Source organism: Phalacrocorax aristotelis, chromosome 10 (assembly GCF_949628215.1).
Source record: "Phalacrocorax aristotelis chromosome 10, bGulAri2.1, whole genome shotgun sequence".
NCBI lineage: Eukaryota > Metazoa > Chordata > Aves > Suliformes > Phalacrocoracidae > Phalacrocorax > Phalacrocorax aristotelis.
Window position 1 is genome coordinate 26,784,884 of NC_134285.1, and position 27,220 is coordinate 26,812,103.

The following is a 27,220-nucleotide window of genomic DNA, read 5'->3' on the forward strand; positions in this document are numbered from 1 at the left end:
CAGGTAACTATACTTAAAAGCATTCTGCTACATTTTTTCACATATTTTTCTATCCTGCTGGAAGCAGTGGTTTGATCACCAATGACTGCATTCAGCCTCCAAAAGTAAAGTTTAAAAAGGTGAACTCCCTGTCATCAAATAATTCTCTCCATGCAGAATTCATTTCATAGGCAGACCATTTCATAGGCAGACCATGAAGGGCCAGATTAGCTTATCTAGAAACCGCTGCCTGAAGAAAGGAGAGTTTCTGTTGCAAAGAATGTCAGGTTTTGCCAGAAAACTGACTTTTCTGACTCAAAGCAGAATAAGAACAAGGATTTAGCAGTACTCCAAAGACAGTCTACATAAGAAAAGGATATCTGTTCTCCTCTCTCTCTTCCCTTCAAGCTTATCAGAGAAGTTGTAGGAACGTTCAAATAATTAAAATAAATAAAATAAAAAAATAAACCACCATATTCTCTTTAAAATATGTCCCCCAGAGGCTGGTAGCTTTCACATTATGATGTCCCAAATAACTAAGAAAAAGATGAAGTAATTAGCTTCAGAAGACAAGACATTTTTGTTACAATATGCTTCGGTGACTAAGGCTGTGGGTCAAGTCATCCCAAGCTTATTGCTGCTTGAAAATAGTTAGTTACCATCTCATCTGGTATCATATGAGAAGTCAGTATTACCCTATTTAAAATCATCCCACTTGAAGGCTTGCATCAGTACACAAACAGATACATTTTGCACAGGCTCTAAGGCTCAATACCAGGCATTTCCAACTGAAAACAACCACTGCTAAAAGGGGAAGAATTTTCGTATGTTACAATTAAAAAGAAAAAAGTTAACTGGCTGGTCTGTCAGCTCCTGTGCTATTTCCCGCACCTAAGGTGACATTTGCATATCCAATGGAACAAAATGGTGCATTTTAGTAAGAGGCACAGCTTGCCTTTTTCCTTTGTGAGGAAGAAATAAAATATTTCAAGAAATACAAAGTGTGTTCAAATCCCTCTGAAGTCTTCAGAGACTTTAAAAGCTAAAGCTCTACCAAGGTGATGCTCTCTGATGGGCACAGCCTGAGCTGTATGATATTTTGAAAAACAGAGTCAGAACATCCAAGAAAGATACAAAGTTCAGCCAAGGATGCTGTTTTTCTCAGCAGTTTAAGCCAATCTGACTTCTAGTTACCACAGTCTCCCCACTATGCTTATTTTTAGCCACACAGTCCTGCCTACTCCTTTCAACAGTTTGGGAATTTGTCTGAACCTCTGCAGCATCATTCCAGCTTTTCAAGCCACCAGAAATATAACTGACTATCCAAGGAGCAAGGTGTGCAAGCCCATTTCATTTGCTTGGGGAAAAGGGGATAAATGACACAGGGGTAAGGAGAAGCAAATTCTCCCAGTGACCAGTGACAGTCAGAAACTTTGTTTGGTGCACACGAACACGAGAGCACACTTCAGCCCTAAGAATCTCCAGAGATTACCACAACCTACAGTATTATGAAACAATACACTTTAGGTGGAAAAAGAACGTCAAAAAAGCATAGAAGTAATCAAATAAGTGTAAAAATAAAGATATTATCAAAAACTTTAATGGAAGCTAATAGCACAGGATTTTTTTCTTTACTAAAAGGAATCATAAGAAAAATGCAAGATTTTTTCCAAATTTCAGTATCATGACCTACCTTTAGCTGGTGTTGACTGAGGGGTATCATCTTGGAAACTTAATTTCAACAGAGAACCAGAGTTGACCTTTTGACCTTTTCCCCTCTTCTTGCCATCTTTCCCTTCCTCTTCATTGTCAGACTCTGAGACCAAAGTATCATCTTCTCCAGGAGACGCATCTTCCACAGGTGGAGAATCTTCTGGCACTAGAGCCAAAGTAACTGTAGCTAACTGCTCACTCCTAGCCTTCTCTCTCTCAAACTGACGGTTTAAATCACTCTCCTCTGCAAAAATGTATGAAATATACTTTGTTGTCCTTTGCCGACCTTCATCCTCCATAAAACCCTAAGGAAACAATTGGAACGTTATTTTACCACCTTAATTCTCCATTCTTGCAGCCAGCATCAACAGTGGGGGTATTTTCCAACTGTTCTCCCTTCACATCAAGAGATACCATGTTATTCTTTATTCTAAATAACGAAAATGTTGACTAACCTTGACATACAGAAATCAAAACAAATCCATGCTTGAAAAAGAAACAAATTACCTGCATACCAGAATGAAATGCCTACAGTATGTGGGATGTAGAAAAGGCTAAGGAAGAACTAACTATACGCATTCAGACTGGAAATAAATTTTTTTTCCAGAAAAATAACTGCAACATAGAAATAACCAGAGTGAATCAGCCTTAAGTGGAACTGCTGATGTCCTGTCTACTGCAAGAGGTGCTTTCAAGTATCTAGAGACTCAAATACTTAGCCTATCAATAAGGGAAGATTTCATTTCACAATTGACTTAGGAAAAAGTAGGTTTAGATATTCCAATGGTTTATATAGTTTGGTTTTAATTCTACAGAACTTTTTACCAAATTACAAGATCTTAGTAAAAAAAAAATTCTCTGTTGAGGGAAGATGGCAATTATCCTGCCTTTGTGGAAAGGGGTGGGTGGGTGCATGCGAGAAATGATGGTTGAATTTGCTTGGCTTGTTGCAATGAAAAAAAAAAATTGAAATAGCTGGAAATAAGGAGCTCAATCACCACAACCACTACAAAAGTAACGTTTTCCCCAGAATTTACTGGTATTTTCAAAAGTAGATTGATGATTTTAAACGTATGGAGGGGCTCTTACAAGATCCTTCAGTAGAGGACCTTGCAAAAGAGAAGTTGTCTTACAGTAAAAAATTAAGCAAAGCGGCTATTTTGAGTTGAGAGACATTTATTCTCATCTTCATAAAGTACCAGCCCCCATGTCACTGGGGTTACCACTGATTACAGTGAATGACTTAGGTAAGTGGTTAAGGCCAGGTGAAGCAGGGTTGAGGTTCATTTCTCTGCACTGTCTCTTTTTGGAGGGCAGACCTGCTTCACGGTGCAGGGAACAGTATTTCTCCAGAATGCTGTGAAGCGGTGTCCGGCAGAATCCCACCCACTGGTGTGGATCACCAGAACATGCACTTAATGCAGACAGGAAATATGGGGTCACGTGTATTTTTCCCCATGATCTTTATTACTGAAGCACCCAATCATGAACCGATGTAAAATACTTGTACATCTGGTCCAGCAAACTATTAAGTATCAAGGCATCTAACCAGGAAACAATAAAGATATAATAGAAGAGCAGATATGTTACATTCCAACAACTAGGCCTAGTCCTCAGATTACAGTAGGTCAAAATTTTAATACTTTTTGAACACTTCTCTTATATACTTCTTCCTCAGCTGAAGTCATACTGTTTTCAGTCTTACCAAGACTCTTTCACTGTCAATTCTCAAATCCCTGCCATTTCTATTGTCTGAGGTTAACAATGTTATAACATATTACCATGGTAAGCACAATTGTATCTCCAGTTTGAATAAGCATCTGAATTATTTTATTTTAACCTTACCTTGACAACTTTGTACCTCTCCAGAAGACGACAGAGCATCCTTGCTTCTAGCTTCCCCACATTCATAGCCAAGCGAATTTCTGCCTGAGAAATACCTTTGGTTCCCCTACTTTCAACTGTTTCAGAAAGAGAAACTAGAAAATAGCTCAGGGAAATAATCTGACTGAATTATATATATGCACATTTGGACATACATTCATATTTGCTCTGAACAACTGTATATGCCAGAATAAAAAGTTTAACATTCAACCCCTAAAGACATTTCCTCAGGCATATACAATATACAGCCAAATCCTGTCATAAACCATAATTTTATGGGAAGCAGTGCCCCAGCAGATGAGGTTTGAAGGTGATAGCTTCAGATTAAGAGCAGCAGTGAATTTTTCCCGACAGCTTTCTGCAGTCAGATATTAATTTCTCCATTATGAAAGGAAAAGATGTAGAAGAAGCAACACTCTTCTTCATCAACTTTTCTCCTCCCACCACAATGTCCTGTTTCTACCATCCTATCTTATTTTGGTGGCAGTGAATAGCTGATAAGCTTCCATGGACAGTGTAACAGGTGGCAGCACCACCATATACTTGTGTGTGTATATATATCTCCAGTCTAATCTGAACATAAAGCTCACCTTTTCCATGAAAAATTGACACTTTCTGATACATAAAAAGCAACCAGAACTTAAAAAATCCCACCACAATATATACCTCTCTTTTATACATATAAGGAGTAAGAAGGCAATGGGAAAAATCTTTTACATGTCTTACTACATCACCTACTTAGCTCATAAGCCTGGGTGAGCATATCCCTTTCACAAACAATATCCACAGGCTGAACAGCTTTTGTGATGATCTCTTCTTCATCATCATCATGATAATCTTCCATTTTCTTCCGGAATTCCTTTAGTAATTTAAGGCAACGGACCATGACATCAGTCCCTGTGAACACGAATGTTAGTAATGACTCCTGACAAAATGCAGGGCATGCGTGCATGTTTAAACCATTTTATTTCTTTCAGCAGCACAAAGAAGTAGTAGTGCAATAGGGAACACCAAAAAAAAAAAAAAATCAAAGCCAACTGCTTATTTCTAGGAAAGGTTTGCAACAGATTTTCCCTATATATGAGTCCGTGAAAATACTGACTAGGTGAATTTTTGAGGTGCTCCCAACCTTCACGTCTGTGGCAACGTTAGGACTGCCCAATACAGTGATTTATGAGTGGAGTGGAAAATACTGCAGTAACAGGAGAAATTTCAATAGCACAAATAAATCAATTAAAGGAGTAAGTGCTGATCCTCAGTATGACATCTTCAGAACACATATCCGACTGTGAGATCTCTCACTGGGTATAAAACCCCTCCTATTTTTCTACAGACTCAAAGCATTTTTTACTTTGTATAAATGTAAGTCACGTAATGAAAGAGAACCACTCATTTGAAGATTCAATAAGCTATCTGGTCAGAAAACCGTTTATTAACACAGGATTGCCTTAGCAAGTGATCAAAGTGGACACCAGTTTGTAGGCCCTATCAGGTGCTACTGACAGTTCCCAGTATCAGAAAAAATCCCAGGGCCTAAAAGAACTTCCAGTTTATCACATGACCTAGCATCATCTTCTGTATTTGTATGCACACATGTTGGAGGAAGCATACACCAAGCAGCGAGCATCCTGAAGAAAAGGATCAAATAGAAGAGTCCTACCTATCCAATAAGCTCTTACGGCATAACTAAAATGTACAGTTAGGTTGCACAGTTTTAACATCGCTATGAGAAGTGGTTGTTCACAGCCTTTGTCTGCCAATTCCACAACACATGCTACCAGTTATATTATGGAAGCTCTGTGTGCAACCACGTATGAGCAGCTAACCTTCTAGATTTCTTGTCCAAAGTCCTAACCTACTCTCTGCACCGAGGGAAGGGCTAGGTTTTTTAACATGTATGGTGTACCATAATTATATGCAAGGAAAACGGAGACACAAAATCTAAGATTGTTGGGTACAAGGATAGAACACACTGTTGCCCACCAGCCACAGGAATCCCATACATTATTCAATTCCACATCTTAACATGCTACTGTGCACTGGCTGTGCTGTAGCAACTCTCCACCTTCTTTACTCTTATGGGATCTCACAGAATATTTGGGAAAGATGACTTCAGGAGAGCTGTAGCGATCCTGCTCCCTGATATAAGGATGACCCACTATCATCAGTGTCATTCAGCTCCTGCTGAACAATTTAAGAGACCAGTGGTAAGCTAGAACTAGGTTACTGTACACTGCCAGCTTATAAAGTTACAGCGATTCAGCACTGCTGCAGAAGTAGCCAATTTGTCCTGCAGCAGTGGGTGAGAACATCTACAGCCATCTGTATTTCTCTGGTACATCCCTGCTGTGAAAAATGCCAGGTGAAAGCTTTAGTTGAAGTAACTAAGGTTTCAGTTAATAAATGTTATCGTATGTATATATACAATCAGTTACTGAAGCCTAGCTGACATGAAGTTAATCCACAGTAACTTAATCATGTGACTGAGCTCCAGACCCGATGATTCCATTATTTTTCCTCAATCTGAATCCTTTCCCTGCCAGTAGCCTAAGATACTGCTTAGAATAGTAATTAAGTGCTGACATTTTGGTAGGGCTGCAGGCAGTTATCTCATCCTCTGTATTTCTACAGCCCTTTAATTTTCACTTGAAACAGTATTCGGAGGGAAAAAAAACCCAACCAATTACTTTTATGTTAGCTCCTGCTGCCCAATAATGTGCTTCCCATAGCAGATGCTCTGGCTTCATCCTTAGCGTGTCCCACATATTTCTATCTGCTTTCCTGTATAACATCAGAGATTAAACTATCTTGATCTGTAATGAAAATCAGCTATTATTAATTCATCCTAGTTCAATGCCTAGTGTTTTTGAAGGCATTTATGTGGATTTTCAGCTTTTACATCTGGTAAAATAGAATTATCATTCAAGTGAGAGATTCGTAAGGTGGCATTTTTCATGGCAAACTTTAGTAGTAAATGCAGCTGCCATTGTGCCTATCTGCGACAAAACATGAAACATCCACTGCCTCGTGCATTGCCACCAAGTTTATAAATGGACTGGTATTTCCTTGTCTTCTAAGTAAATACATTAATTGGAAGTTAGATGTTTTTATTGCTGATTATAAGGTCTACCTTTTAGGAACATTATCTAGTCTTTTGGGTTTTATTTGCAAATGTGTTCAGCTCATTGGAACAGCTCTAAAACTTAATTCAGTGTGAGGAATTATTAAAAAAATATAAGCTGGTGCAATACTACTCAAAGGCAGTGTAAGAGAGAATCTAGGTGTTTGCCAAAGACAATGCTAAACGTTGTGACTAAAGGTATTGCTGTCATACCAGCCACTGTGTTGAGACACTTGCTCAACCCAGAAATACACTGACTATGTACAATATGTGTTTTGTAAGAGTTTGATAATTTTTCCCATATATTTTTTTGTATCCTGATCCATTCTATAATATTTTTGAGGATCTCCACTGTCTTCTTGAAACTCTGACCTTAATTGAATTCTCCTGTGTAAAACTCCCTCTGATATTCTTATGGTAAGGAGGTGGACCTGTATACTTCATGACAAATGAACTTCCTTAATCACTGCCTTATTTAGTCAGTGCAATATGGGAGCTTTCTCTCTGAACCATGCTACATGCTGCACCTACTTTCAGCCACTGCTTCTCTTTGTTCATAACACGGTTTCCCTACAGAGAGATTTACTTTCCCCATGCTTAAAAGATTTGAAGGAATTTTTTGTCTTATCAAAAGTCTTAATCCAGCTTCACATAACTGGCGTTCACTTTTGTCTTCTTGAAGTTCTCATGTTTTTACTGGCTCTTTCACTTCCTCCTTTATGATCACTCCTATTTACAAAGACTACATAATTTGCAATGTTTAGTTCATATCAGATTTTTTTCCCCCACAACCAGTTCACTATATCTCTGAAAAACACACTGCTCATCTTTAGAAATATTTTCTTCTTAACCCTGGCAAATTTGTCTCTTAGGGCTTTCTGTGATTATAGACTTGGTTTAGATTTCCTTAAGCAACTGCATTAATTCCATTGGTGATACTATCCTTCCTTGTACTTTCTATTATTACTTCTTGTAGTTTCTGCCCCACACAAGTTTTATCTGCATCTTTTTCTGAGAGCAGCTGCTTACTTTTGTTCCCTTTCTTCATGCAGTTCTGCTCTTCTTTGTCTTTCCACCACATGTTTGGAAGTTACCAGCAGTTCTTGCAAACCTATTAACTTGGAATTCAAAGGTGGTTATACATGAAACTATCCCTCAGTACACTATGGCTTTTTTGAATAGTAGTTGTTGGCTATCCTGCTTACTTAGTGCTGTAGAAGCTTACCTTCATAATTCGATATGAAAATTTCCAGGTAAACTTTGCATTCTGGTGACATTCAGCAAAAGTCAATTTCAGCAAAAGCCTTAACTAAGATGGTCTGTTTCTTTAGCTTCTTATTTCATAATGGTCTTTTTTGTTTTAAATAACTTTTAATATATTTTTGTCAGGTTTATGGACTTGTAATTCAACTTCAACCTGAAAGGTCAGCAGACTGCTCTTTCGCCCTACTCTCTGTATTGGCTTAAGCAGTCTTACTGGTAGTCACAACCCACTGAAACAGCTTACACTGACATACAACAAACTTGCCTGCATCCATTTCTTCAAGACCTGGAACAAATGCTTACTTCAAGTGGGCTGCAGTGTTCTAGCTTTATCAATGCATTTCTCCACATAACTGCATAGACAAGATTTTCACTATGCACCTTTTAAGGTTTGAAGCTTACAGATAGAATAGCATCAATGTAATTACATAAAAAGAAAGCAAAAATATGGTTCTAGTTACCTTTCTTTGTCTTGTAGGGTCCTCCATTGGGGTGTATATCTTGTAATGGAATGGATATTACTTTGGCTAGGCCAGCATTCATCATATATTGATAGAGACGTTTGAAAGTTCTCTCACAAAGACCCTAATGCAAAGAGAAATGGCAAATTATAGCCAAAAGTCTCACCTCTAGGTGATTAGTATCAAAGACATTGATACTGCCTGTTCTTAAAACACAGTATTTTGGGGTAGGATATCAAAGAAGGACCTTAAAAGCCTGCTAGTACAGACACCAGGCAGAGCATGACATGCTTCTGGATTGTGTTCTATCCCTCCAACTCTACCATCCACACAAGCAGCAGCAACCAGCAGCAGCATCCTTCAAGTAAGAATTGCGTTATGATATCCATTAACAAAACTTTTCTGAAACTGTGGATCGAATAGGACTCCTTCCTTATCACAAAGAGCAACAGTAACTTGACCTAGTAGGTCAAAATCCTTCTTCTGATACCCCAAAATATTGTGCAACTTTAAAAAACAGGCAGCATGAATTACTGCCTTTGATACTGATCATCTAGATTCTACGTGAGTGAGAATTTGAAAGAGAGTAATGAATCTCACCAATTCTTCCCTCAAGTTTCCTAATGTTTCCATCTGGTTTGAACGAGCGCTTAGCATACTTGAGAGCTTCTCCATAAGAATATCATATTTGCTCCTCCTAACCAAGAAAATAAAATTATTTTACATGTAAGCATGCATATAATTTTATAAATATGAGTTCTACCTTTACAAAATGTCAGTCACTAGAGAAAGTATGCTGAAGTGTTCTCAGACTGTTTTAGGAGTTTTCTCTTCCGTCTGTGAATAGCATGTGAGAGAATTTGTCACTAAGAAGAGATCCCAACTGAGGGAACAGTGGCTAAGCCCAGGCTGTTACTTTGTTGGCAATCCACAGAAGCACAAGTTCTAATCAAGACAGGAAAACAAACAAACAAACAAAATCTATTAGAAACATGCTTGAAGTGAGAGCACTCAAAATTAACAGAATGATTAGTGTTACAGTAAGAAGAGTTAGGCTTATGTAGGCAGGTGACAGGCACTAGAATACCCTATTGTTTACAGCTCCAAGACAAGTAAGATTTAGCTGTCCACCATCTGGAAGAGGAGTTAATAAAGAAATTGAGAGGGGTCAATTCCAGGAAACTTCGATGGTTCTGCGGCAACAGAGCAATCTTTCATCATAAGAAAAGGTCACAGTCTACTCAGGAAATCTTTAAAACATCTGAGTGGCACATACCTATCAACATGAAAGCGTGTCAGAAGTAGGAGAATTGAGTGTTGCTGTGCTCCACTTGGTAGTCTTATGACATGGGACTGCAATGTTATGAGACCATTTCTATCCAATACTCTTCGGTGATAATGAATTTTTCCAGCATCCACTCTAAGGAAAAGATGGCAAGATATCTACAGACATTGGAACTTCCACAAATACATTCTAATTATCCAGTATCCCAAAACGCTTTACCTAAATGACCTATGGTCTTAGTGACAAATGTTCTGTTAATTTTCAAAGTGACAATCTCACAATCAGGAAGTGACAAAATTAAGGTAACCTGTGAAATTTATTTTCAAAATTAATCCAATTAGAGAGGAATAACTCTGATTTTAACCTACAGTCTCTATGCACAACCACAGTGCCATAACATGGTTTGATCAGACAGCTGAACTAATACTGTATCCCCATGGCCTCTTTCTCACTCCTGGCTACACTACAATCACTGCCTGCCTTGTAATAGCTGTGGTATTACTCTCAGTCCTTGGTGAGCTACCTCAGGCCACAGAACTGACAGAAAAGTATCCACAAAAGATTTCCACTCTGTCCCCATCATCTTAGTTACCTAAAAGCTTCCTAAGTGGCAAAACACAGTGCCAGTGTGGTTTGCAAGATACATAGGCTTAATCTCCTCAAAGCAGTCAATCCATAATAGCATGCTAATATTCTGCAGCACTGCAATACAAACCCAGAAGTTCCCCAAGAGGCCATGTAATGCTCCTCCACTGACAAAATACATGGTCTAGTTTGGGAGCTGGTAACTCAGGCTCCCATTCAGGTCATATAGAGGAAGATGTCACACAGGGCAAATGCTGGGGACAAAAGGTGGACATCCAAGAATCAATTCAGAATTTGGGCAGAATGCTTACTCAGCAGTTTAGAAAAGGAAATAAAAATCGTCGTTCCATCCTGAATTTAAAGAAAAAGTGATTTAGAGAAAGCAAGAATTTCCACAAATTCGAAACGTGTGTATTTACCCAACAATCTCTGGTTCCACGAGAAAATATCAGGAAGTATAATGAACTCAAGGAAGAGACCAGTAGATTTCTAGCAACACAGGTTCCAAGAACCAAGTGTTCCGGGTAGTAAGGATGAGATACTACCTATACAGATAGGGGTTTAAATCAATGCCCAGGAATTCATGAATGGACAGATTATAAATAACTAGTGGAAACTTACTAGCTTTGATTTAATTCACGTAGCAAGATATAAACTTACTTGAAAGCTCCACTGTGAAGATCTCTCTGAAGCTCTCCTTGCCACCTAGCACGACCTAAACGCTCCAATATACAGTAGGAGAAATCAGGCAGTTTTAAGTCAGGGTCCCCCTCCCAGCCTATTAAAGCTCTGTATCGCTGATCTTGGGAAGCAACAATGACTAACTTCTCTCCCCATCTAAGAAACAGAAGGGAAAGTAATAAACTATTATTAGTTCCATAAAAACAGAGAAATCAACCACTTTTCCCCACAAACAGTATTCTTGATATAGTCTGCACAAACTGAGCGAGTACTAAACTTTAAAACTTTTTTAACTTTAAAAGTTAAAAATCCTTTAATGCCAGATATACAGATTTCACTCACTTTTCAACAGCTTCTGTATAAGTATAACAAGGCTGTAAATCCTTCCTCCTTATTTGATCAGTGATATCTACTCTCTCCTTAAAATACTGGCAGGAACCTTGTATACCATCTTTATTATCCAAAATCATGTGGACAGGATAAATATCATCTGAAGGAACAGGATCTCTTTTGGTTTCCAGTATTCCTGTTTCAAGATCTATTTCTTCATATCTGAAATAAAAGCAGAGAGCCAACATTTAACCAAGGGGAATTTGTAACTGAAATATAAGCTTGTCACAAACAATGCTGATACCTCCATGAAATATCTTGGGGAAAATGAAACTCTTTTGAAACCTCAAAAGGGGAAAAAACACAAAGAGCAGAGTTGCGGTCCTCGAGTATGACCAAGCCTTATCAGCCTGCAGAGTGCAGGAGGCAGGAGGGCAATATATCATTTAATCTTCAAAAATTCAAGGATAGTGAAGCGGTGGGAATTAAAAAAACATACACAGAAAGGGAAACAACAGGTACATACATCCTGATGAACTGGGACATAAAAGTTCTGCTTGCAGCTAAGTGGCAAACAGTCATGAGGATGGAAATCTAGCCAGGGCTCCTACAGAGCGGGCCTCGAAACCGCATTCCGCCTTGTCTGCCGGCGGCCAGCCGTTCCTTCAGCAAAATCCGAACGGCTGCTGAGAAGGAGGGGCGGCGGGGGTGGGGGGTGGCGGGTGGGGGGGCGCAGCCAGCGGGGCGGCTGGGGAACCGGGCCCGGGCTTTCCCGGGCGAAGGAGCGCGTCCGGCGGGAAGAGGAAGGGAGGGGGAAGGGGAATGGAGCAAGGGAGGCTGCGAGCGGGGCCGGGCCGGGAGGGCCGTCCCGCCGGAGCCGCCCTCACCGATCGTGCAGGCGGAGCGGCGGGCGCGCCCGCGGCAGCAGGTAGAAGCTGATGTCGGGCTGGGCACTGAGCGCAGCCCAGAGGAGCTGCTGCGTGACGGGCTCCAGCGGCAGCGGAAAGGGCGGCGTGCGGGCACCCAGGCGGTACCACAGGGCGGCCGGTGTGATGCCGTCTAACCCCTCTAGGGCCACCTCGTCCATCAGCACCCACAGCGCCTCCATGGCTCCGCCGCCGCTTCCGGGTGCGGGCCTGCGCGCCGGAAGTGAGGTCACCGCCGCGACGGTAACCAAGGAAACGCACAAACAGGGCCGGGCAGCGCGGCCCAGCTCAGCCGCTCGCCCCTTTCCGCGGTGCCCGCTGAGCCTTGGCGGGGGTTCCGCTCCTCCCTGGCCTCGGCTGTCCTCTGAGTCCGGCCGGTGCTGCAGGGGCACAGCGCGGGGGTGGGCCCGAGGCCCTTCTTTCTCCCCCGGAAGAGCCGCCAGCTGAGCCCCAGCACCGCGGTACTGCAGCCAGGGTGTGGATAAGGGACGGTGTTTTGGCCGAGGCATTCTGCTGTTGGAAAAAGGCAAAATACGTGGTGGGTTTTCTTGGTTTTTGTTTGTATGTTTGTTTGTTTGTGCGTGCAGAGCTAAATTAAGTGTTTTAGTGGCAAGTTTAAACTTCTGAGTCTGTGAGAGGGCACCCTACCACCACTTGGCAGTAGCAACTCTAGGATACTTGGTGGGAATTGCTGGAAAAGTTCATATTTCCTGAAAGGCAAACAAGGTAAAACCTTTAAACACTTTAAAGTATACAGCCTCTGCAGTGAATAAGTTCTAGAATTAGCTGACCTTATGAGCAGTAGCAGTTCAAAAGAATCATCCTACAGCTGGGCTTTGGGCACAGCCCTTTTCAGCCTGTGCCCCAAAATTGACTTGCCTGTCACTTCTTGCATTATAAAATCATTATAGCATATGCCTTCTATTTTTAGTATTTTTAAGCTCTTCAGTAGATTGTGAAAGGTCTGAAAACTAAGTAGAACAAGTAACATTTCCTCTGTTCTTCAGGAACTTTATTTGTTGCATTGACAGTTTTATGCTTTGTTAAAGGAGGAACTTTTTTCAATTTATAACTTTCTTGTCTATGGAGGGTGCAAAACCAGTAGCACTCTATAATAAATCATTTCTATACTTCAGTGTGACAATTATATTATCATTTCAGCTTTATATTAAGGACATGGTGACTGACTTTGATGAAAAACATGATGAGTACTTAATATCCCTTCAGCAGAGAAACCGGTAAGATACAGAATTGTGACCACTATTGAGTATGTAATATCCATTGTGTACTATCTAATATAGTATCTAATATCAGCAGTTGTGAATATTACTTTAAAAACTTGGGTTTTAAACTTGTGATGCAAAGTCTGACTTGCTGCATCTTAAAGCATTCAGGTGTTTCTCTTTTCTTCTCTTTGTTTGCTAAGTACATCAAAGCTCTTATTTCTAAAGGAGATCACAATATTTTTTTCAGCATACTTTAACATAGAGATAAATGTATTAATAAAATAGTTATTGTTTCCATGGCTTGCAGGGAAGATGATTTTTTAAATAGAATAAGAGGTTCTAGATTCAGAAGTAATTGGCAGCTCACACTGTGTGAGGATGTTGCTATGAGGCAAGGTTTCTATATTGTCAGAAATACAGAAAATTCCAGCCAAATTTGCTAAAGTTAAATGTGCAAAGTCAGGTTCTGCTAAGGGCAATAAGGACATCTAGCCTGCTTTTGCAAACTTCAGTATCTTTCAGACAAGTTTAAAACAGTTCTTTTAATCCTTGTTTGTATGAAGCTTCCTGTCATTTTACCCTAGACAGATGAATTTCTGAGGTTAATTCAGAAGGGTCTGCAAAACTTTCTTGCTGGATTCCCTCCTTTACCACAAGCTGTAAGATTTTGTACTCAAATCCTATAATGAACAGAACTGTTTGGTGAAAAGACAAAAAAAAAAACCTACAAAAGCCACAGCTGTGTTAGAACAGCAAATATTTGTGAACACAAGTTTCTTTCATCTATAGTCTCCTAAAGCAGTTTTAGAAAAGGATAAAGACAAACTATTTAATGATTGAAACAACTTGCATCCTTATTATCACAGCTCTAATTCTGAATTTTGGTGGAGACATATGCCACTGAGCTACAGCATGACAAGCAGGTGGCAACTATACCTTTCAGAGGAGGCATCCTGGATATGTTTCTGTGTTGGATGTAACTCGCAGATTTGGGTAGTGGGGGCTGCAGAGTACAGCTGGTTTCTGCAGGATCCAAAACTAGCAGAAACAGGTCTTGTACCAACACCTCAGCCAGTCAGAGCAGCCTGGGTGGATTTAGGAGATTGGTGGCTGCAGGGGATGGGATGCTTCTGCAGATGCATGCTGCCTAGAGGAGTGCTGGGGCCATGGCTGGGGACATGCTCCTGGAAGAAGGGGACTCGTCTCAGAACAGATACAGTCCTGTGGATTGACCCACCCTGCAGAGGGAAACCAGGAAGCACCTTGCAGGGGCAGGCAGAAATTGTCTCCTACATGGCTCCAACCTCCTGGCCTGCATCGAAGGAATTAGGATGGAGTGAGTATAACTCATAGCAAAAGGAGGGAAAATTAGTCTTGGAAGAGGGATGGTAGGTGTTTCACTGAAATTGAGCCTGGGGAAGGGCATTTTTTTTAATATTGTTTTAACCAGACTTTAATTTTGTGGCATCTCTAACTGCACTATTGACTGGGGGCTTACCCCCTCTAATTTCCAAACCAATAATATTTTTATTTTTCCTTGAGAAGAACTCAACCATTTTTAAGCTTTTTGAAATTTTAAGTAAAACTCCTAAAAGTTCTCAAGAAGAACGGTCAAATGTACTAAATACCAAATGGAAAAAAATAATGTGAAATGGGAAAGAATATGGAAAAAATCTCAGAAGGGAGAGGCTTGGTCAAGCATCCTGTGTCACAGCATGTGGGTACTGATACAAACATTACAGAATAGGAACAGGTCCTGGGAGTGATATTCTGAAATTGGTATTTGAACTATGAACATATTTTTCAGCTTTGTGACATGTGTTTTTGTATTTATTGCTAATTTGATCATCTGTATTTTCACTGTGTAAGGATGAGTTATTATCCTTTCTACTTCAGGCTACTGGGACGTTTAAAAAGAAAGGATCCTGTACAAATCAAACTGGAGCAGTTAGAACAAGGATTTTCTCTGTATCTAAATGGAGCTAATTCAGAGTTGAGAAATTACTGCAGAAAAATCAGCTCACATAGCTACCTTAAAAATAAGACAAAGACCACCAGGACAAATGGTGAGTTACATGAGAGTTTTGCAGAGATTTCAGTCTAGAAATATTCTAAACATTTACTCATCAGAGTTGTAATTCAGTCAGGGACCTTACTGGGCAGGCTGTGATAAAGAGGGAGCAGCATTTGAGCTTGGTGGAATGAAATTCCATGGGACTCTTTCATCAGAGTACTTATGCTCGTTGTATGTACAGAATGGTCTCTGAAACACCCTAACAATTTCTTAGTTGATCCCTAACAAATTCCAAAGTTTAATTTCCTCACCTTTCCATTTGTTGAACAGTTATAACTAAAACTAGAAGATTATAAATGTATATAAATTGCCAGTGTAAAATAATTGTATACCTTTGGTATGTAATACCATTCATAGACTTAAGGATCTGGTGGACTGATGGAGTTCTAAGATCTGGTCTGTTTATCCAAGCGTGGTGTCCTGTACGCAAATGACATTTGATGTCATAGACTATAATCAAATTATATCCATAATAGCTGCATTAAGCTCATAGATTACATTTAAGCTATAATAGTAGTCTTAAAAAGACAGCTAATCTTTATTTAAATATTTGAAATAAAGAAAATCTACCATTTTCTGCCAGTGATTAGCTGGCTTTATGTAAAAATACGTATTTTATTTCTAATTTAAGTCTATCTCTCATAGAGACCAATGTAGTGACAAGAATAGTTTTGCATGTGTGAAGGTATAAAGTGTGAGCTTACTGGCCTTCTAATCTATTTAGCATAATGAAAATAAGGTTGATTTCACTAAACCCCTGTGTAAAGCAGTTTATCAACCTTAGCAAGCATGAGGATAACAGACTACAACCTGTCTGTCTTAGAGTATATTCTTTTAATCTGTTGCTGTGTAGATAGTGTCTGCTTAAGCTTTATTTTCACTTAAAAATGAAGACAGTTTAAAAAGTTACTTCATATGATAATTTATTATGATTGTAAATTTATTAATCTCAACAATTCCAAACTAACTTTTCTTTCATTAACTGTTCTAAGCATGACTCTAAGCTTGATCTCTTTTTTTTCTTAGTATGTACCCACTGTAGCAGGAAAACAATTTGTTTTGAAGTTTAAGTGTGTTCAGGCTTAGCTGTCTGCTGTATAATTTGTTGCAGGTTATACGGGATGGTGATAGGGAATCAGCTAGTCACCTAGTTTCACCGTTTTATGTGAAAGTAAAAACTTCTGTGTAATGATGCAAAAAAATTCATGTTCTGGAAATTGGAAAAAAGAAGGAATTGTGTGTTCTGTCACACAGGATGATACACCTTTAGGTGGCTAAAGAGGGTCTAAAACAAGGCCTTTGACTTTTTGGTCCTAAAATTGCACAGGGTTATTGTGGCAGTAGCTGTAATAGAACCTGGTCAAGGGAAATTTCCTCTTCAAGTTTTGCTGTGCAGCTGGTATCTCTAAGCTTAACCAGAGTTGTTTATTTTTATGGCTACTGAATGCCATTTGATTCAGTTAAGGTAGAATACGTCAGCTTGTCTTACAGACCCTTAATGACTTCAGTGGCAGTCTCTGTTCCTTTCCTCAACTCCATCAAGTTAGAGACAGTAGCATTATCTCTGCATAAAAGAATGCTGTGTTTTGCTGTTCCTTAGCTATCCAATGTTGTTATTTTAAACACGTATAGCTACAGTGAAAGATATCGATTAAATCATCACCCTGTCATTTTTCTTCTTCCATTAGATTCTACCACTAGAGTCCAGAGTGGGAGTCATTGGTGATCTATGTAAACTTGTTGTCTGGGGTTAGTAGTACTTTAGCAATTTTGTGGTCTGTTTCATTTCTAAGCATTTTTTCTCAAAGATTGAATATGATTTTACTTACAGAAATGATTTCTAGCACAGATACAGCACCAAATTTTCTTCCCTATCCATCTCTCATGAGAGTTATTGCATCATTTATTACTTCTAAAGCATCCATCTATAGGATTAGTCTTCACTGAAGAATTAGGAATGTTTGATACTTAATAACACAGTATGGGCACAAATCCCTCTTTCTGGTTCCTGAAAGTGTCATAATAAATCTATTTGTTCGGACTATTTTCTTTGTATGTGTTCCCTAGGAGTAATTCACGATAAACTTTTTATGCTTAGACTTGGTAAATGAATTAAAGTAAATCATGGGCTTATATGGTAGTGAAGCTGATCTCTAGGTATACTGTTGGTTTTTTTGGGTGTGTAACCCAGATGTAGTTTCACAACCATGTATGTGCTTCTGGTGAATGTCAGTGTGGTCACAAAGACGTGGCTTAAGAGTAGCATGGGGTCGCCTTTGATTATGACTAATATTTGGATGATGTACTCACTCCCTGGCTACTAGAATAGGCACTGTCAGCTCAGGTCTCCAAGGGAATGACACCAGTGGACCTATTTTGTGTACCAAAGCAGGTAGTGGTTGGTATTCACATCCCATCCATCCTGTGAGAAGGATGTTTTTGTTGTAAAGCAACATTTGTAGCACAGATGAGTAGCTCAGCTGCATCAACTTCTCCCTGAGATTTGAACTACTGTTCTTCCTGGTTTAGAGGGACCTGGTCACATGAATCCATCACAAAATACTCGAACAATTCTGAGAGCTCAGCAGTGGTAGCATGAGTCCTACCCCATCTTCTTTTCTTACTTAAATTGATAGCATATGTGAGTTGCCTTCTAGGCAGTTGCTTAGAAGAGGTGGATTGCTTAGGAAGTGAAAGATGCTTCCAATTCTGTCCCAAAGCAGTGACTGAATCAGACCATGCTTCTAGCATTGTAATCTCAGGACAGTTCACCCTCAGTGCTGGAAGAGCCCCACAGTAATCAGCACCAATGCTCATGACCACAATGTATTTCTAGAGTTACATAGGAGTAGCCTAGTGGAGTAGCAGGAGCTCTAGTTAGAAGGGTTGTTTTGCTAGACAAGATATTATATATCTTGTTTTCCCTTGGAGCAGTCCCTTCCTTTTCAGCATTTGTGTAATCTTGTGGTGAACCAGATTGCACAAGTAACTACAATGAAAAGTAATCTTTCTTTTATGTTTTTCCTCAGTTAAAACTTGCCCTTATCAATTCTTTGGACAGTTCACTACACAGGTGTGTGTAGCATTGTCCAACCCAAAAAAGAAAATGTGGTATTGAGAGTTGTAATGAGCAACCTGGTCTAATTTTGAAGTAAGCCCTGCTTTGAGTGGAAAGCTGGAGTAGGTGACCTCCAGAGGTTCCTTCCAAACTAAATCTTTCTGTGATTCTATGACCTTTGTAGGACGACTGCTTCTTTTATTGGTAGTGCCAGTTTCTGCTGGCTTAGGGTGACCATTAAATTATGGCTTAAAGTAAAAAGGTTTTGCATCAGCTATTTTTCTCCACTGAGAAGAAGTGGAGGCTGTAAATCTGTCTTGGACATAGGAAATGAGATGCCTTTATTTAGGATGCTATTGAGAGTGCTGGTGATGTCCTTGATCCATTGAGGATGCTAATGTGACTGTAAGATGTTTGCCTCTTTGTCTCAATCAAAGCATCTCAAAAATCCATTTTTTCCACTGTAAGCTGGGTGCATTTCTAGCACAGGAACCCTTAGCTCTGCTTAACCGTACTCAGAATTTTTGCAAAAGTTCTGGAACCAACTCTTCCTTGCCTTAGAAATGAAGGAAAATTATTTTGTCCTTCATTTATGACTTGTCCATGAAGAATCTTTTTCTGCACAGTATGTTAAATATCTAATACATTCTGTTTAATCTGCCAATACCTTATGTTTCCTGAGTTTGAGAGTAAATACACACAATTCCTTTGTAAACCTAGCATATCACCTGTTGTTCACCGGGACCCTGTCTGTCAGTGCCGGCCTTCAGTAGTATAGGTTCTGGGCTCAGTTGGCTTCCTAAGACAGTTTACTGTCTACCCAGCTAAGAGTTAGAATTATGTGCACCTCTATTCTAGAACGTATTTCTATACTTTCCTATCAATGAATGTAGGGTTTCGCTTGCCATTAAGCTAATGTATCTTTAAACAATTTATTCTCTTGAATATACATGATGATGACTGTCCCTGAACAGGTTCAAAACTCCTGCTACTAATACACAATTAGTCAGTATCTGAAGTGGAATGACTTTTCAGTTATTGGTACTATTCAGATGTCAAAGACTTAATCTTCTGCTCTCATCTAGGAGAAAAAAAACCACAAACCAAGGTATATATTGTCAAATACCATATTACTATTTTCTGTTTTCTAATTCTTGTCTCTACATTCTGAAAAAGCAGCCCAGCTAGAAGAGAGTGAGTTGCGAGAGCACAGCACACAGACTGCACCAAGCAAAATACAACGCAGAGGCTGGCTTCAGGTAAGAAACAGTTTGGAAGAATACATCTTTGAACTAAGTCTTAGATCGTAAATAATTTTAGGGGAAATTGATTACAACTAGTAGATGGTGGGCAGTTGACTCTCATAGAATCTGAGTCTTGGTTTTGTCTGGATACTGAGTGATGAACAAATTAACAGAACAAATGTGAATTCCGAACAACTGAGATATGTCACCCAAATAATTACCCTACTTGATTAGCATTGCCCTGGCTGGCTGTGCTGGAGTGACTGGGGATCAGTGGTCCGTGTCACTGCAGATCAAGTGTTCACGTCATGCAGATTTCCTTTTCTTTCAGCAAATATTGCATATTCAAGTTTTAAGGCTGCTTTACTTTACCTATTACCCTTACTGCTTAGTTGAATTAATTTTCTCAGCTGCTGTTTCTCTCAGTAGATTACTGCTTACATACTGGCCTGTCAGAAATTGTTTGCTAAATTTGCCAAACGTGTGGCTAGTCATGACCTACATCATTCTAATCACAAGAGCCAAATGAAGGAGGTATCTCCTCTGACTGGATTGGAAAGTTATCCAAATATAGGTAGCTATACCAAAAACTAGCTACTGCTTGAGACTAGCTTAGAATAATACCTTAAGTCTTTGCTACCCTCCCATCCAATGGGATAAGAGTTATAGTATCATAATGAACAACTGGAATTATTTAGCTAAGGAAACATGCAACCACTGAGTAAGATGCAGGTTGTGCCAGACAGCAGTTTACTTTCTCAGTGGTTTTCCCTGTGAGTTTTCATTGATAGCTAGAGGACCTAGCAATTCACGTTCAAAACTCAAACTTAGTCTGTGCTAAGGTACGCTGAGGCAGGAAGACAGACTTATTGAAAGGAGACATTCTATCAAAAACCAAGTTGCCTTAGGACCTTCTCTCTGGGACATCTCTGCTCCTAGCACTTACAACATGGTAGAGGAGCGTATGAACACCAGATAACTAAGTTTAATATAATTGTACAGACTTCTGGATCACATGCTACATTTCATGAAACAGTCCTCTTCCCATCATTCACTCATGAGGCTTCCCCGTATGGAATATGTCTGCACAAGAGTTCAAAAGTGGGGAAAAAGTAACTTACAGATAACTTTATTCCCTGAGAGAGGTACTTCCTGCTTTCTCTTGTGTCATGTTTTGGAGCACTGAAATGCTGTTGTATAGAAAGATGAGTTTCTCAAACCTTCTACCCTCTTTAGCCATGCTGGAGTAACTGACAGCGTGCATACTTTGATTGCATCCTAATTATGAAGTAAAACAAATTAATTTGAACCACTTTAGCAGCCATGTCTGACATTTACAAAGGCAAAGAAATCTTTGTGCTTGAATGCTTATGGCATAACTTTTCCCCCTCATTATATTATATGCAAGAGTAATACTCCTTCAAAAAATTGCAATAACTTCAGGTAGTCCTTTTCATACATAGATATTACAGAATTATTGTGGTTGAAAAGGAACTCTTGAAATCATTTAGTCCAATCCCCATGCTCAAGCAGGGTCAGCTAGAGGAGGTTGCCCAGGATGGTGTCCAGTCAGGTTTTGAATACTTTACAGATGAAGACTCCATAACCTCTCCAGGAAACCTATTCCAGTATTTGATCACCCTCACAGTAAATTTTCTTCTTCTGTTCAGATGGATTTTCATGTTTGTTTGTTGGGTGTTTTTTTTAATTTGTGTTCATTGTCTATTGTCCTGTCAGTGAGCAGATACCTGTCAGGTATTTATACACATTGATGAGATCCCCCAGAGCCTTCTCCTCCCCAGGCTGAAAAGTCCCAGCTCTCTCAGCATCTTCAGCAGAGCACCGTAGCTTGTTGGCTCCTCAGTCCTATGTGCACTCCTAGATTGCTAGAGCCCTGCTATGTTGTCTTTCCAGCAGATATCAGGTTTGTTATAGTACCCCATGAGGACCTGGGTCTTTGAACTTGCAGATTCTTCCAGTTTTTTGAGGAAGGCCTCATCTACTTCTTTCTGATCAGATACCCAGTCTGTAGCAGATACTCACTATAATAGCACCCATGCTGGTTTGCCTGCTAGTCTTGACTCGGAGCTCTTGACTGGCTTCCGACCTGTTTCTTGCAGAGCTTCATACATTCCAGCTCTCTCTCACATAAAGAATGACAATTCCTTCTCACCTTCTCAGCCTGTCTTTCTTAAAAAGCCTGTGTCTGTATCCATCCATTGCAGCACTCCAGTCTTGTGAGCTATTCCACCATGTATCTGTGATTCCAGTGAGGTCATAGCCCTGTAACCAGGTATAAGCTTCTAACTCCTCCTGTTTGTTCCCCATGTGTTTGTTCCCCATTAGCATAGATGCATTTCAGAGAGGCACCCAAAGAGTGCCACTTCCCCAGAAGAGGCTTGAGAGCTTTTGCTATAAGGTTGTTCCACCAGCACTTTACATGCCTGTACTTTAAGTGATTGCACTTAAAGCTGTTTTGTTGATTGCTGTGTCCCTGCTCCTATTGTTTTTTCACTCGCCTGGTGAGGTGAGGGGGTGAACCCTGATGGGCACTCGTTTTGGTGCCAAACACATGATGTGGCTGGGCCTGGCCTACTCTGGGGATAGCAGCAGCAGGTGGGGAGTTTGACTAGTGTAGCTGAACCATAATGCAGGGGCCCAAAGGTGAGCTGAGAGAGGACAGAAACCTTTTCTGGAACAGAGGGGAGAAAGGTTGCGTGATCTAGATATTGTTATGTAAAATGTGATGATTGTTCTTTTTGTGCAGCTGATAGTACAAAAGATGCCTAATTTATCTGAATGCTTCTTTTAACAGAAAACTGTGGAGATTAAAACAGAAAGGGGGGCTAAACTCTGCATTAAACCTCCTCTTGAGTACTCTGAGGATTTTGAACCTTATGAAAGCTTGAGCATTGAGACAAATGGTGATGATCCCCTCCATTACTCCCAGGTACAATTGACAATTGCCGTCTATTGTTCATGGTATTATCAATTGAAAAGTGAATGGGGCGATGTATCAGTCTTGACTAGAGCATGCAAAGTGATTCTTTCACTAGATGATTTCGCATTGATGTCATATGACATAATGAAGGAAAAATAGAAAAGTAAAACTGCTTTAAAAATCTAATGTCAGTCAACAATGCTATAACATGTTAAGTCCTAATTTAAAGAAGTAGAATATTGTCTCTGTTGAATAGAACCAAGGTATTTCATGCAAGGAGATCCTTTCAGTTCAGTTAATGGTTGTCCACATGAACATCACTCTTGGCTATCAGGATAGAGAAAGCTTAAATAACAACTTATTCTGGGTTTAGGTTAGTTTTTGAATAATCACGCTAGAATTGTTGCATGTCATTGTTTTACCTTACAGAATGCAATGTTTTTTAAAATATTGTAATCAATACAGTTACTTTTCATCAAGTGTTGTTATTGTATTGACTCTGTTGTTTGACAATTCAGCCTTCCATTTGGTTACTAGCTGCAGTTTGTTCTAGCATACTTCTCAAATGTCCTGTACTTGGGAAAAAAAAAAAGAAAAAATGAACAAAAATTTATGAATGTTTTTCTGCCTAACCAATTATTGACATCAATAAATCTTTTTTGGGTAGTGGAGTAGCATCTATGTACGAAACTATCTACAGATTTTACCATTGACATCAGACAAACTTCCCAGGCATATTTTCCTAGCTTGCACCTTTCTACCTTTCCTGTATTGCTTTTGAGCTTATGATTTTTTTTTCTTCTCTACAAACCAGTAACTTGTTTACAGTGACGTATATTTATAATGATTTACGTGTAAATAGTAAGCTAATAATTTTAAACCAAAACCCCACTTTTATTTGTATTCCAGACGGAAATAGTTTTGGTTTTCCTGTAGCTATAATGTGTTTTCTTGAATGTCTTGTTACAATGCAGATGTCATGAGGTTTCCAACTGAAAGAAAGCCTGTACAATCCCCTGTCAAATACTAGAAATATTAGTCTTGACTGTCATAAAGACATGCTCAATATCAAGCTTCAGGTTGCTTATATACCCTCTTTTAAACCTGAATTTGCTTGTTCTTTGTAATATGTTTCTGTCAACATGGATTTCCTAACAAGTGTAATCTGTAGCAGAAGAGCAGCTTGAAGCTTTCATTGCAAACTAAACATGCACTGTCGCAGTTCATTTGTACCTAAGATAGCTTCAGGTTTTCATTTTACTCATACAGTTTGCTTACCTATACTTATCTCAGAACTCTGATACCAACAAAGTAGGGAAAAATGCATTTAAGATATGCAAGGTCTTTTCCTTTCACATTCATAAAAACAAAACACTCTCCAGCGTCATCTGTGCTGTTTGTGGCATATGCTGAGAGAGGCAGGGCAGTTTTTTCAACAGTAAATTTTAAAATAGATTAATTTTTGTGTAACATACTGTTCCAGAGTGCCCAATTAAAAAAAAAAGTGTGCAAGCTGGAAGCTTAGTCCATTAGACCACAAGTCTTTTCTACTGTTTTTTGAAGTACAGATGTGTACAAGACAGGACTATTATCGTCTGTCCAATTGCTTATAAAGAAGTTGCTATTGTATTAGCTTTGTAGGCTTGTGAAGGCATTTGGAAAATCTGGATTGCAACTAGTCTTCAAGTGGCAAACCAAAAGATAGGGTAATCTAACTGTGTGAGATGGAAAAATATGTGCCCTTGCCCTCTCCATTACTTACCTCCTGTTTGTAACTTATTTCTAAAACTTGGTTTTGCACATAAAAATTCCTTGGCCTACAGAATTTTCCTGCAAGGATTCTGATGAGAAGGAACAAAGGAGTTATAGGATGATTTTATTTTACAACTTCTCATCAGAGGAGAGAAGACACAACATAGGAATGTGAATGTTTTTAGTTGCATAGTGGCTCTGAGATCATGTAGTTTTCTTTCTCATGGGGAGAAAGAGGCAGCCACATTTGTTGTCCAAAAAGCAGATTTGTTGCCCTGTGTGCAATGAGTCAATCACACACTCAGGAGAGACATTACTTATTTATTTTAGGGTTGTGCAAGCCTGGGTGCTTGGTGGTTTTCCACAAATCAAGCACACCGAAGCTGGCTCCTTTGTTATATTTATACAACATATTATATTTATACAACATATAAATTATAATCTCTGAAGGTTGTGTAATGGCATTAATTCACTCCTCTTGGCTCTGCTTCAGATCCTTCTGCACACTCCTTCCTGTCTTGGGGGTCCTTGGTGGTTTTTACAGATGAAGTACCCTAACACTTTTTGTCCATCTATGGTTGTGTGTCGCCTAAGGACAATTAAAGGCTATTTTCTCTCACCAGCTCTGCTTTATTTTCTTCCAAAAGGAGCGTTTGTCCTTGATTAAATGGATAGCACTGATGGCCAAGATACCCTGTTTCTAAGCTTAGGTTAAATATTAAATATTAAAACATCAAACAGTAACAAACATAAACAATGCTTGATCAAAAAGGAGTCTAGATTCATGCTAATTAAACATAGACAGTGCCTATTCTTTCCAAGGGGAGGTTGCTTTCTTACACATTGGTTTATTTTAAAATACATGCTTAAGCTTTTATGACAAATCTGTTTGAATTGTACTAGAAATTGAGAAGAAGCTTACAACTTGGCATAGAAGAGAAAAGGATGGAAGAAGATTCTCTTAGTGATGGTTATGACTTTGTTGAAGAAGATGTGTGTTCAGAACTGTCTCCCACTGACGAAACAATTACAAACTTTGGAGGCCTTCAGTTGCATAGCAGTGGATCACTGCAGAAAGAAGCATCTGAACATCAGGATGCTGGGAGATGCTCTAGCCTTGATTCTGGTGCCCTTAATGTGTTGGAGTTCAACCAGGATCAAAGTAGTAAGTCTCTGTGTATTATGCACTACTACAGCACTGTAATAATTCTTTGAGAACATTATTTTTAAGGGAATCACCACTAGTACATCGTTAATGTTTACTCCATGCTCTCTTGCTCGTCAGCAAACCTGTTGTTTTAATCTCCTGATTTGGGAGAGTTACATCCTCTTACTACTATGTTGAGAAACTTTTTGCAAAGACAAAACCCATTTGCATTGCTGGGCTTAGACATTTGAAATAAGATTGTCTCAGACTGTCTATGAGATTTCTCAAGAGATTATTATTTTTTTAATATATTTTTTGCAGTAATCCAGGCAGTCAAATATTCCCAGTCTCAGCTTCCCCCATTTCACATCCTGGGTGCTGGATACCAGTCATCATAGCATGTGCTATTCATCCCTGATGAAAGATGTATTAATTTGAGAAAACAAATTATCTGGCTATGAACTGCTTCTTTTTGTCAGGTCTTCTCCTTTGGAGACCTCACTGTCCACACCCAAAACCAGTCTCTAGTTCTCAAAGGTGTTTAGCTTGTTAAAGGTAGAGAGTGCGAGCAGAAAACGGATCATGACCTACATTCACTCCTTCTCAAAATTCCTTCCCCACTCACTTCAGGTACATTCATTGGTTTTGGTTTTTTAGTTTGGGGTAGGTGGGTTTTTTTTTTTTTTGTGTTGTTTTTATCCATAGTTAATTCCTTAAGAGGAACAATCTTTGAATGAATTGAGTAAAGGAGTGTTCCTCTCATTGTAGAGGTGAGTGGAGTGTGAATGGGGAGAGGAGGCAGAAGAAGAGATAGGAACAAGGGATGGAGCAGCAGTGAGAACAAGCTCTTTGGGAGAGTTCGTGATTTTTTTTTTTTCCCGAGAGGAGTTTCAAAGCTGTGTTGCAAATGATGGAGGCATTAATAATTCTCAAATTAAAAAAGTGAAGAAGTACCCTTATGAACTACACTAGGCAACCCGCTCCCCCTTGGAAACTTCTGAATAAGACAACATTTTAGTCTGTATTTAAGAATGTATTTTGGTATAACTATGTTAAGAAATTACTCAATTTCTTTTCTATTTTTGCTTTTCTTGACAGTAATGCAGGTAAATATCTGGTACAAATGAGATATATTGGTACCTTACAATGATACATTTTATTGTGTTTCACGAAGTCAGTATAAGCCATGCCTATGTACTTCTGCATCAATAGAACAGTATCAGTGAAAGGGAGGGAGGATGGAGGTTATCACTTTTAACTATGCCAGCACAATTAAAGTGGGAAAATTTTAGCAGTTTTGATCCAAAAAGTTTTCCCTGCTAGCTCCTCCTGAATATCTCTGAAGTTGATTATTTCTATTCCCTTATTATCTTGCAGAAGTGAAGCCACTACGAGTTCTTTCAGCAAAGAGAAAAGATAATGCTGAAGTGTACATTCCTGTCAGACCAGTTGTGGTAAAAAATAAAATCACTCGGCCCCTCTCTGCTGAGTTCTTGCAGAAGGAAAGACATGAGAGAATTTCTTCTAGTAAGAAATAAGAATATATAATG

At 39.3% G+C, this 27,220-nt stretch overlaps 2 protein-coding genes across 8 annotated transcripts in view; one reads left to right on the forward strand and one right to left on the reverse strand.

Annotated features, from left to right (window-relative positions):
• The window catches only part of GTF3C1 (general transcription factor IIIC subunit 1), a 41,611-nt gene extending 29,177 nt beyond the window's left edge, over positions 1-12,434 (reverse strand). For all 3 annotated transcript variants that reach the window (XM_075106131.1, XM_075106132.1, XM_075106130.1), the window contains exons 1-9: positions 12,190-12,434; positions 11,315-11,524; positions 10,952-11,128; positions 9,698-9,841; positions 9,022-9,118; positions 8,422-8,545; positions 4,315-4,473; positions 3,538-3,653; positions 1,673-1,997 (exon numbers count right to left, since the gene is read on the reverse strand). In XM_075106131.1, coding sequence (XP_074962232.1) covers positions 1,673-1,997; positions 3,538-3,653; positions 4,315-4,473; positions 8,422-8,545; positions 9,022-9,118; positions 9,698-9,841; positions 10,952-11,128; positions 11,315-11,524; positions 12,190-12,410 — 1,573 coding nt within the window. In that variant the 5' untranslated portion in view covers positions 12,411-12,434. The remainder of the gene's footprint in view (positions 1-1,672; positions 1,998-3,537; positions 3,654-4,314; positions 4,474-8,421; positions 8,546-9,021; positions 9,119-9,697; positions 9,842-10,951; positions 11,129-11,314; positions 11,525-12,189) is intronic.
• Positions 12,435-12,459: 25 nt separating this feature from the next.
• The window catches only part of KATNIP (katanin interacting protein), a 69,113-nt gene continuing 54,352 nt past the window's right edge, over positions 12,460-27,220 (forward strand). For 4 of the 5 annotated variants that reach the window (XM_075106134.1, XM_075106136.1, XM_075106137.1 and 1 more), the window contains exons 1-7: positions 12,460-12,766; positions 13,390-13,466; positions 15,351-15,520; positions 19,763-19,845; positions 22,646-22,780; positions 25,427-25,688; positions 27,048-27,197. In XM_075106134.1, coding sequence (XP_074962235.1) covers positions 13,405-13,466; positions 15,351-15,520; positions 19,763-19,845; positions 22,646-22,780; positions 25,427-25,688; positions 27,048-27,197 — 862 coding nt within the window. In that variant the 5' untranslated portion in view covers positions 12,460-12,766; positions 13,390-13,404. The remainder of the gene's footprint in view (positions 12,767-13,389; positions 13,467-15,350; positions 15,521-19,762; positions 19,846-22,645; positions 22,781-25,426; positions 25,689-27,047; positions 27,198-27,220) is intronic. The other variant, XM_075106135.1, reaches the window with a different exon arrangement.